At 53.7% G+C, this 11,897-nt stretch overlaps 1 protein-coding gene across 1 annotated transcript; it reads left to right on the top strand.

Annotated features, from left to right (window-relative positions):
• Positions 1-4,719: 4,719 nt before the first annotated feature.
• On the top strand, positions 4,720-6,887 carry LOC311621757 (mastin-like; the record flags this gene model as incomplete). The annotated part of the gene is made up of 5 exons (XM_084882140.1): positions 4,720-4,780; positions 4,962-5,142; positions 5,367-5,635; positions 6,492-6,637; positions 6,723-6,887. 5 exons carry the CDS (start codon positions 4,720-4,722, stop codon positions 6,885-6,887), a joined length of 822 nt encoding a protein of 273 aa, XP_084738266.1.
• Positions 6,888-11,897: the final 5,010 nt, after the last annotated feature.

Here is an 11,897-nt window from a genome sequence, read left to right as displayed (position 1 = left end):
AAGTTTAGATGTATGTGGTTTCTTCATAAGAAAAATGCGTCCTCTTTTGAGGACTCATTTATGAATTCAGGGTAAATAGTGTCTGCCATAAGTAAATCTTAAGGATGTGGTTATAATATCTAATCTCCAGGTTGTATGAATCCAATGAAAATATTAACAATTGTTTTCCTTTTATGTTTATCAAAGAAAAGTGCTTTGGTGCACTATACTTATAAGAAATATTAATCATGCTCTATTAATTGTGGTTGCTCTTTTCTCGTGAGACAAAGCACATTCTCAACTGGCTGGGAGTTGTGAGCCCTGGAACATGGAAGCTAACAGCAGAATGCAGTCCGTACTCTTGTCCAGAGAACGGTCTATCATTAATGGAGAGATTTCCAACCTCTTGATGAGATAATCTAGTCCCGCTCCGTACAACCCCCAGCCCTGTCTTCTAGTCCCTGGTCCCTGGAGGTGTCTACCCTCAGTGACCCTGGCACCCCACCCTGCATGACGTGTAACCTGTAATGATACCCAGATGTCCACTTCCTCATGCCTGTCATTTCTGCTTCCCCACACCATCTCTGTCCCTCTACCCAATGGAAGCAGTGCCTGTTGGTGGGCCACAGAGCTATTTCTCTGGCTGACCTGCTGCTCTCCCATCCTGCCAGCATGACAGGAATAAACAATCCCACATGATTCAAGCCTGTCTCTGCTTAATGGGCTCAAGCATTGACAAGCAGCCCGGACCCACTGGCTGTTCGGTTACAAGTTCACATAAACAGAAGCCCACATGGTGCGACCTCTGTGCCTCGCTGATTTCACTGAATATGTTTCCAGGGAAGACTGAACATTGTAAGTCTCCTGCTGGGTTTCTCTTTGGGTGAGTTTGTGTCTACACCCTGAGCATCTCTGTGGTGTGAAGGGCCCTCTGTGGGAACAAGCCCCTTCAGCTGGCATTTTTGCCACTGCCCCTCCTCCACCTGTTTCTGCCCCATGAGGACTGATGGAAATCTCTAACTTACTGCCCTCTCCTTCCTGCCCTCTGCCCTTGGCTTTCATGTCATTGGTCCAGAAGGGAGACACTATGGAGTTGGTGGCTGCTCAGTCACGGGTGGCAGGAAGACTTTCAGGCCTTGGGAGAAGGCAATTGCAGAAACACACACCTTTGCCCTGTTGTTTGTTAGTGTCCAGCCCCCCTACCCCCAACAAGGGACACTGAGGGCACCTCTACTTCCTGCTGATATCTGCCACCCAATAAGTTACCCATTTCCTATCTCACTGGATCTCAGTTCCAGATGGTCAGTTCCTGACCCCTGCTTCCTGTGTAGAGGCTGCTGAGCCTCTGATTGTGGTCTTCTGGGAGCCCCGCCCAAAGCAGCTGGAGCAAAGTGTGACCTGAGGAGGCCACTCTATATTGGGGCTTTGGAGCTGGATGCTGCTGCCTGGCCGGACATGGGAAGCCAGCGTTGAAAACGTGGGCACAGAGCAGGGACATTGGAGGGATGCTGAGCTCACTGTCGGCCCTAAAGTAAGATGCCAACAACCTGACAGCAATGGACTGGTTACTGAAGGCCACACACAGAGCAGAAGAGTGCCTGGTTGGCTGGTGGACTATTTGATTCTGTTCTAAGATGACTGGGCAGAAAACTGGACTTCCCAGATGCTGGTCCTCTGTTTTTCTGGACTCAAAGGTTATAGATATGGATCACTACCCCTCCTCTTTGGGTGCACCCAACTGCAGGAGGAGAGGAGGGCCTGGGTCCAGACCTTGTTCACAGTCTCATGGCTCTCACCACCTTACTCTGTGCGGAGTGACCCTCTCCAGCCCCTGCCAAGATCTGAGTTGCCTGGGCCCCTCAAGTTCAAGGTGACCCCACCTCCATGTGTCCTGCACAGTGAGGGGCTTCACACCAAGCACCAGAGCATGGGCTGCACTTCTCCCCAAACCCCTCTTCTTCCTCCTCTCCATCACTTCCCAGCGGCCATCACTGATGCCGGGTACTCCTGCTTTGCTCTGAGTTGATACCATGCCTTGGTCTGCTGCTGTGCAGTCACATAGGCTGGGCCTAGGAGGATGGGCAGGTCGGCTGGGCCATTCAGGCACGCCACTTCACTGGGAGGCCACTGGGTTCCTATTTCCACAGCTTCTGGCACCAACTGCCTAGTTGGCCTCCCTCTGCCCTGTGGCTTCCTGGGACATTCCCACATGTCTTTTCCTCCCGACACACTTGGGGATCATGTTGAATGTTCCAGACTTGCCTGCAGTTCACATTCTATTGGGATTTGAAGAGTTGATATTTGATGACACCGTCTCTTTTTAACCTTGAATGACATTTTATTTTGTGTGAGTTTCCTTGTAAGGAAGCTGGTGGTTGTCACACACTCTAGATTAGGAATGTAAGGAGCTGGCTGTGAATGGAGTCTTCCATTCATGGCTTCGCATTAGTTACACTGAGAGTAACAGATGAGTTTTTGCTTCTTTCTCTCCTGATTTGTGTTTAAAACATTTATCTTGCATGCAGACACCTGGGGAACCTTCATCTTAAAACATTTTCAAATGAGGCTTTTGGCTTTTCTGAGAAGAAATCGTATTATCTGCCAATGATAGTCACGTGGTTCCTTCCCAAGACCCTGAAACCTCTTTTCTGTGTTTCCGGCAGATCTGCTGGAGCTGATCCAGTGCTGTCTTTGTCCCAGGTATGGCCCAGCTTGTTATCACCCAACCTGATGGGGGCGGGGGGGAGTCTGGGTCCAGCATCAGGCTCTGCTTTGGGGCCTGTAGCTTCTCGCTGATTCCTCTGTGACTTGATTTCCTGCCATCCAGCCTGGGAACCAGCCCCAAATCCAGATCCACTGTTGAGGTGGGTAAAGGTCACGACTCTGACCAGACCACTGGCAGGGAGGGAAGAAGCCTGCCCCTTATCACCCATGGTCTGGCCCCCGGGCCTGAATGACTTGCTGTGTCTGTGAGACTAGCCCGTTCCCTCCTGGGTGCTCACTCCTCCCACCATGGGGCCCCTGGCCATGTTGGATCCTGGTTTTTTTCCTGTGGAGATCCCTATTGTCCCCTGAGGATTCTGATTCTGGGTGCCCCAGACACAACAGTATCTCAGCAAGAGTGACAGGGACTCTGGCCCCAGGAGGGAATGATGGGTTTCTAGGGATGCGAGCTCACCTAAGTGCTGGAACGCATCCCTTGTTGGTCTCCTCGCTGGGCTCACCGGGCAGAGAGGACCGGGTGTGGTTCAGGAGTGTGGGAATTCCTCTTCCTTCTCCTCTCAGAGCATTGTCTGCTCCTATCCCATGCTTGGTGGAGAATGATTCTCAGAAGGTCAAAGGGAGGAAAAGCCTGTGCCTGGTGGGTGGCCGGCCTCATCCTGAGATTGGACTTGGGGGACAGAGCTCCTCCATGCAGAAAGCAGGGAGAATGAGAAGAGAGGTTGGCTACCAGCGCTGTGCATGTGCAAGGAGTGTGCAAGACTTGAGGAGAGGTGAGGAGAACTAGCAATAAATCGGTACCTCTCACACCCTTTGCCCTGCATGTTGACAAAGCTTGATCATCCAAAGGAGGGATGAGGATAGCTGCGCAGAGGTCTGAGTGTCTTGGGGCTGCTGTAACAAATGCCACAGACTTGGGCCTTTAGACAAAACCCTATTCTGTTACAGTGTTGGAGGCTGGAAGTCTACCATCAAGGTGCCAGCAGGTCCCACTCCCTCGAAAGGCCCCAGGGCAGCTGCCTCCTCCATCTCATGGGGCTGCTGGCCATATCTGTTTGCAGGTCCAGCGAGTCTGTCCTTTGTGGGTGGCACTGTGAGCCTCAAAAGAAGGAGGGGACAGGGGAGACTGGCCCTGCTGCTCTCCTTCACCCACCTCTTGGCTCAGGTGCCAGCCCCCAACACATCTGTGCCCTTCTCTGTTTTGTTTCAGAGCATCTGTCTTATTTAGTATTTATTTAGTTCCTCGACCGAGGATAGGCTTATTGATTTTAGGGAGAGAAAGGTAGAGAGATGTGTGGGGAATATTGATCGGTGGCCTCTTGTACGGATCCAGATCTATGAATGAATTCTCAACCTAGGTATGTGGCCTGACTGAGAATTGAACCTGAGACCCTTTAGTGTACAGGATGATGCAAAGCATCTCATTTCTTTCTTTTTCACATGCACTGTCATCTTACTACTGAAATGTCTCCAGTACCAATATTCTTATTGTTTTAATTTTTTGTGAGTCCTCACCGAAGGATATTTTTCCATTGGTTTTTTGAGAGAGTGGGAGGGGCAGAGACAGAAACAAACATTGATGTGACCAATTGATTATTTGCTTTCTGCAAGAACCTGCAACCAAGGTAGGTGCCCTTGACCAGAATCACATCTGGGACCCTTCAGTACGCAGCCTGACGTTCTATCCACTGAGCCAAACCAGCTAAGGCTTCAGCACCAATACTCAGTATCTGCTCAGAGAGGACCCCTCATATTTGTTATCTGATAACTAGTCTTCTGGTAATCGCTGGTCCCACTGCCGGGATAAGCTCCTCCTCCCATGCCTCACCCCTAAGAGGGTGGCTTCCCCTTGGGCCAGTCTGGACAGGAGCATTAAGGGGCTCCGAGGAGTCCAGGAGCAGAAGGCAGAGAGGCCTGGCATGGTGAGGACCCTGCCCAAAGCCCCATCCTCTCCATTCCCAGGTCCCTCCCACAGATGTCCTCACTGGTTCTCCCCTTCCCTCCTCTCTCCCCCTTCAGATGCTGTGGCTGCTGCTCCTGACTCTCCCCTGTCTGGGGGGCTCCTTACCTGTGACCTCAGGTGGGTGCTGACCCCAGGCCTGGCTTGTCTCTGAACCCCTGACTCTGACCTCTCAGAGGCCGTCCCTGGTATGGGGTGGAGCTCCCCCTGAGGTGGCTGTGGGAGGGACTGAGGATGGGGCCATGCTGAGTGTCAGGCAGCGGTGCCTGGGTCCCTGATGGCTCCTCCTCTTCTTCCCCAGATCCAGGTCCAGGGACTGAGCTGGTGGGCGTCGTGGGGGGACACGATGCTTCAAAGGGCGCGTGGCCGTGGCATGTGGGCCTGTGGTTCTGGATTGAAACTGAAAACTATTGGGTTCTCATTTGTGGGGGTTCCCTCGTCGACCCCCAGTGGGTGCTGACCGCTGGCCACTGCATTCCAGGGTAAGTCCCTCCTCTGCCATCACCCAGCATGGGGGTGGGGGACAACATGGGAGGCATGTTATGTGTGCTGTGGACAGATCCTGGGTTCACTTGGTACAGACCCCCAACAGGATTCAGCTTCCTGGAGCTCCCCTTGCCCACCACAGAGGGGAGGTCTCTGGGCTCTGAGGGGCTGGCCCACTTCCTGCAACAGCCTCTCAGAAGCCTTTGGCCTCTGTCCCCAGGAAAAACCCAAAACCTCAGCTCTTTAAGGTCCAACTAGGAGGAGTGAGACCACCATGGCTTGACACTGTGATGGTGGCTAGCATCATCAGACACCCTGAGTACAGGCATGAAGAGGGAATACCTCAGGCAGACGTGGCGCTTCTCAAACTGGAGTCCTCCATGCGACCAACTAATCTCACAAAGTGGATCAGCCTCCCACCAGCCTCCTATGCATTCCCCACAGGCACCCGCTGCTGGGTGACTGGCTGGGGCAGGATTGGTTTTAAAGGTAAAAACCAGAATGAGTGGGAGGAGGAGACTGAGGGTGATGCCCTGGGGTGGGTGGGAAAAGGGCAGGCTTTACAGAGGAGGCTGCAACTGGGGTCCGTCTGGGATCTCCCTTGGGTGTAGGTGGCACACAGCCTGAGAGGTCTCTGTTCAGGAGCAGAGACCAAAGTAGCAAAATGGAGGCATGGACATGGGCATTTTTTTATTTTTATTTTTTTTAGTATCATACAGGGATATTTTTTCCATTGATTTTTAGAGAGAGTACAAGGGAAGGGGAGAGAGAAACATTGATCTGAGAGACATATCTATTAGTTACCTTCTGTCCGGAGCTGGGGATTGAACCTACATTCCAGGTCCTTGCCCTTGACCAAGAATCAGACCTGGGACCCTTTGGGCCAGTGCTCTAAGCAAGGCATTTGTCTTCCTCACTCTGCACCAGGCCTGTGTGCTCCCTTCCGGGGCTGTCGTTCTCCCTGAGTCTCCCTAGTGGGATGGAGAGGAGGAGGGAGAACTCCAGTGATCTGCTGCAGGATTCACTGTTAAATGGACAAAGTCAAATGTGACAAGAGGGCCGCTCGCTCTGCATTTCTCAGGGGAAAGCACTTGCTCTGATTTTTCCCAATAAAAATTATTTGTAGATAAAAAATATATTACTGTTTCTTTTTGGATCTTGTTGCCCCCAGTGTCAGCCTAGAGATTATCTTCCCACTGTCCTAGAATGAACCCGGAGAGCTGGGATCTTGGGTAACTCCCTGGGTCCCAAGAGGGTGCTGAGACTTAGAGTGAGGTTCTAGAACCCGTAGCCTCTGACTGGACGCCCCCTCAGGACAGCAGGCTCACTGGGCTTCTTCTCACAGAGCGGCTGCCAGAGCCCTACAATCTGCAGGAAGTGGAGGTCCCCATTGTGCCGAATGAGATCTGTAGGCAGCAATACCTCCATATCAAGAAGGTTGTCAAGGACCACATGCTGTGTGCGGGGAGCCCGGGCCGGGGTCCCTGTAAGGTAAGACCCCCAGCCTATGGCCTCCATCCACTGCTCCTGCCTGCTGGGACCCTGAGTATTGACCGCCTGTCTCTTCTTCACACAGGGTGACTCTGGGGGCCCCTTGGTCTGTAAATGGAACCACACCTGGGTCCAGGTAGGAGTGGTGAGCTGGGGGGAAGGGTGCGGTCTTCCTGACTTTCCTGCAGTCTATGCCAGAGTGACATCCTTCTTGCCTTGGATCTGCCGTTATATTCCCTCCACTCCTTGAGCCGGGGGCCTGACAAGGATGCTGCCCAAGTGAAATGAAGACAGGCTCTCCATGGTGTCTGAGGACCTCACTGCTCCTTTCCAATGCCAGCTCTTCACTGCACCTAGCGCCCTCCTCCACCCCCAACCCCTCTGAGATCCTCCAACCTCTGACACCTCCATCAGTCTGTCTCCCCCTGACAGGCAAAAGACAGGAGTGCTGTGGTCTGAGGTCAGGCAGGGCAGTGCAGGCCTCCTGCATCCCCCAACCTTTGTAGCTCATTAAACTGCATGAAAACTGCTTTGGACTGAGTGTACTTACCTGTGGGCAGGGTCAGGGTGCAATGGGTGGTCAGTCCTGGTGGGGAACCAGGCTCTAGAAGGTGGACCAGGTGGGGATGGGCAAGTATGGCTGCAGCGTGAAAGAGGGCCACATGGGTGGGCTCTCTTGTCTGGGGAGGAGGAGAAGTGTCCTGTCTGGGGCTGAAGACCACAGCCCGGAGGGTTGCTCCCAGAGCAGCCCACACCTTCCCTCTTCCGCCTTCCATCCTGGTCAGTGTAGAATGGATGCTTTGAAGGACTTGGACTTGGCAGCATACAAACAGGAAGTATAGTTTTCCATGGTCACCACTGCTCTGGCTGACTGGGTGGCTGCCAATTCCTCATTTTCCAATTTGATCAAATCCTTAGAGCTAATGAAGTCCAGTCCCACTTATATGCAGAAACTCAGTCTCCCATTCTGAGCTTTTACTGAGCAGGAGAACCTGCAGGGGCCTGGAACAAGCCTTGTTTTCCCTCTTCCTGCCCCTGTCCTCAGCCTCCCTTGGCATCCTGATCCTGGTTGGATGGAGGCTGCCAGAGAGGAGGATGGAGAGGGGGACCCCATCCTCCCAGAGACTGCTCTCCCAGTGCTGTAGTCCCTGCTGGAGAAGCATTGCAGTGCATCATCCTCTCAGGCTCCTCAAAGCCCATCCTTTCTCCCAGGGGGTGGGAGGGGCTCGCAATTGACAGAGGAGCTTCTGTCAGAGATGGAGGAGTGAGAAGGGGTTGTGCAACCTGTCCTACCACAGGCGGTGGCCTGCAGTTCCTTATGAGTTAGGATTTGGGGGGCACAACTGGTGCCCGGATGGGGTGGGTGACTGCACCAACAGGTTGGGGCCAGGACTCAGAAGAACCTGGGGAGCCTGAGGTCACCAGTATGGTGGGTGAGGGGGCTCCATTCCCTGCAGCCACAGGCCAGTCCCCAGCCGGATTCTAAAATGTGGTGGAGTCTTCAGTCCCTGCCCAGTGCCCAGGTCCTGCCCCCAGAAGCCAGGGTGGACAAGTCCTTCTCTCCCCTATGACCCTGTTCTTTGGGGATAGCTGCCCTCCAGTTAGGGAGAGTGGGAGCTCTCGGGCAGAAGAAGCAGGAGCTGCACGCCCCATGTGCCCGGGACTGAAGTCTGGGTTTCCTGGGCGCCAGGAGCTCTCCAGGAACTCCTTTTTTCTGGGAAAATGAGGCCCAGGACTTTGCTTGAAGGCACCACCTTGTAGATGGCCCCGTTGGGGATCTACTCCACCCAGGGAGCGAGGAGGGGCTGACCCGGCTCAGCTTGGCGCTGTGCTCTGGCCCTCGGGTTCCAGCACACGTTCAGCCTAAGTGACTGCCCTGTCCACGGGCCTATGGATGGGCGGCTGCCAGGCTGTCCACACACATCAAGTTCCCTTCTACCCGCCAGGAGGGGTGTGGGCTGCCTGAAGTGCCATTGGGCCTGGGGGATGTGACTCTGTAGGGCTTCCCCTATGGGTGCTTGTGTAGTCAGACCTCAGTGTTTCCAGGTTTAAGAATGAGGGTGAGTGACTAGAGGCCAGCGCTCCCAGGAGAGAGAGAATCTGGAACTTGGTGTGGATGGAAGGCTGGAGTGAGACACCTGGGCCTGGGGCCCTGTCTACAGGAATGTCCACCACGTGGCCACACTGGGCTCTCTCTCAGGAGAATGGGCTCTGGACAATCTCCCACTTCCCCCACTTGCCTGGAATCAGCACCTGAGCAACTGGCTCACTGGGCTGAGCAGTAAAGCAAGGTGGGCTGCGCCAGATGACTGGGCTGGAGATGGACAGGAGGTGTGTTACCTGTGGTCTCTGAAATCTGTTCAACTGTGCCCTGGGCCTGCAGGTATGGGGGACACTCAGCCAACAGGGCTGTACCCCCAAAATAGACCCTATAGGCCAGGAGAGTGCCCATGGGAACCCTTGGGAGGGTGTTGGCCTCTTCCCTTTGTCTGAGGTTACAGGAGACACCCTCAGGCTTGAAATGGAAATGCCAGGCAGGGCCATGCCCTTCACAGTGGAGGTCACACCTCAGTCACTGCCAAGCTCGCCCTCTTGTGGTGTTTTAGAGTGGCAGTGAAAGCCCAGGATATGTGTGTGTCCGTGTGTGTGTGTGTGTGTGTGTGTGTGTGTGTGTTTGTGTGTGTGTGCACGCACACACTTAAACAAGATAAATTCATTCTCTCCCTGGCTGGAGTACAAAAACCCTCAGCCAAGTTTTTCTGGGGTCATACCTCCTCAATCCACTGCCTCCTCCACTTTATTGGTGCCGGGACCCTTGACTTGCTGAGGAACTACTGGACTGCTACTCCCCATCTTACCACTCCCTGTGTCTCTCCTCATCCTCCCTTCTTCCTTCAAGGACACCCATCACTGGTTTAGGGCCTCCCCTCCTCCACCCTGACCTCATGTGACCCATTTCCCTAGGCATCTGTTTCTCAGTGAGGTCAGGTGTGAGGGACCGCACTGGTCCACACTGACCTACCTTATTGGTGAGGTTCCAGGCCACCAGGCTGTGTGCTCCTGATGGGGAGCCTCCTGAGGAGGCCAGGGGCTGGCACAGGAAAGCTTTAGGACCCAGCAACCAGGGGCACCCCATCCAACCACAAGCCGTGAGGGCCTCTGCACCTCTCAGGGCAAGAAGGAGCGAGCTCCACTCCTCCCAGTGCCCTCCAGCCTGAAACTCCGGCCACAGTGCTGGACAGGGCACCACTGCAGGGCCAGGCTACACTGGCGTCACAGGGGCAGAAGACACGATCGCGATAAAGGTAGCTGGCCCTAAGGAATGTTCCTGAGATGGAGGTGCAGCTGGTGTCTGGGGACATGGAGCTCCTGTGTCTGGGGATAGGGAGCCAGCCATGCCACCATCTTGGTGGGGACAATGACACTGACCTCCAGGCAGAGGCAGGGCTGCTGTGTCCCAACAGTGGCCAGGGACTGGGAGGGCCATGGGTGACTCTTGTGCCCCTCGTCCATGTGATGGCAGGTGGACATGTGCAGCCCCCGGGCTGAGGAGTCCCTGAGCTCAGAGCTCAGCTCCTCAGCGATGGGGGTCTGGGTCCTGCTTCCAGGTGAGCCCCAGAGTCCCAGTTGGGAGCAATGGGTGGAAGTCTTGGTGGACAGTGTGGGGCCTGTCAGCCTCAGTTATGCCCTGAGCCTCTCCTTCCCAGGTTCCTGGCAGGGACTCCTGGGTGGTCCTGCGGCCGCGTCCTCAGCATACGAGGCAGAAAGCGGTGGGCCCTGCCGGTCACTGAGGTGGGCCAGGTCCCCTCATGGCGAGAATTGATGGCAGCGGCTGGGAGGCCTGGCAGCTTCTCTGGCTTCCTCGCCCCATCAGGTCCCTCTGGGCTGTGCAAAAAGAGGCAGGGCTTGGCCTTGTATCCTGTGGGGGCACGGACTGGGTCTCCCATAGGCTGGTAAAGGGAGCATCAACCTGCATTGTGCTCCAGCCTCGCCCTCTGCCCAACTCTGCTCTGTCCACCTGCCTTCAGGTGCCTCTCTCTGATGTGTCCCCATTAAAGTCTGTCTCAGTGCAGCACCTGTGCGCCCCCAGCAAGGGCAGTGTGGGTTGCTTCTGCTGGGGGCAGTGAGGGTGGCCACAGGCCATGTGCAAGACAGAGGTCATGCAGTAGTCAGACAGCGTGCTCCATGCTGCCTCACATGGCTCTGTGGATTCAGGGGCTGCACCATGGCTCAAGGGGCCCAGCAGCAGCTCTGGGGCTCTGCCTGCCTGGGCCGCCTGCCTGGACCCAGCTCCTGGACTTCTGCCAGCAAACCTGCTCCTCTTGGCACATTCTCTTTGCTCATGCCGCTGCCTGGTTGGGTTTGTGGCTGAGATCCCTGCAGCCAGAAGTGACTGCTGCCCATTGACAGCCAGGGGCAGGCGTGAAAGTGGCAGCGCCAGGTCACAGCAGCAGCTCCATTTTTTTTTTAAATAAAATAATAAATATTTATTGTTCAGACTATTACAGGTGTTCCTCTTTCCCCCTTCTTCCCCTTAGCTCCCCTCTACCTGATTACCAACTTCACCCCATGCCCTTACCCCCGCCTCTGTCTTCATCCATAGGTGTAAGATTTTTGTCCAATCTTGTCCCTCACCCCTCAGACACTCTTCCCCCTGAGAATTGTTAGTCCAATCCCTTTCTATGTCCCTGATTCTATTATGTTCACCAGTCCATTTTGTTCTTCAGATTTTTTATTCACTTGATTTTTAGATTCACTTGTTGGTAGGTATGTCTTTGATGTCTTTTTGTTGTTCGTAATTTTTACTTTTGCTTTTCTTTTTCTTCTTCCTCTCTTTAAAGCATACCCTCCAGCATTTCATGTAATCCTGGTTTGGTGTTGGAGAACTCCTTCAACTTTTTCTTGTCTGTGAAACTCTTTATCTGACCTTCAATTCTGAATGATACCTTTTCTGGGTAGAGTAATCTTCATTGTAGGTTTTTGTTGTTCATCATTTTAAATATTTCTTGCCACTCCCTTCTGGCCTGCATAGTTTCCATTGAGAAATCAGTTGACAGTCATATGGGTACTCCCTTGTAGGTGACTAGTTGTTTTTCTCTTTCTGCATGTAAGATTCTCTCTTTGTCTTTTGCCCTTGGCATTTTAATTATGATGTGTCTTGGTGTGTTCATCTTTGGATTCCTCTTGTTTGGGGTTCTGTATGCTTTCTGAACTTGTAAGTGTATTTCTTTTACTAGATCGGTTAAGTTTTCTATCATTA

The sequence above is a fragment of the Pipistrellus hanaki genome (assembly GCF_964339955.1).
Source record: "Pipistrellus hanaki genome assembly, chromosome: 4".
In the NCBI taxonomy this organism is placed as follows: Eukaryota; Metazoa; Chordata; class Mammalia; order Chiroptera; family Vespertilionidae; genus Pipistrellus; species Pipistrellus hanaki.
The sequence above is the reverse complement of the archived record's forward strand: the minus strand, read 5'-3'. Positions and strand labels throughout refer to the sequence as shown.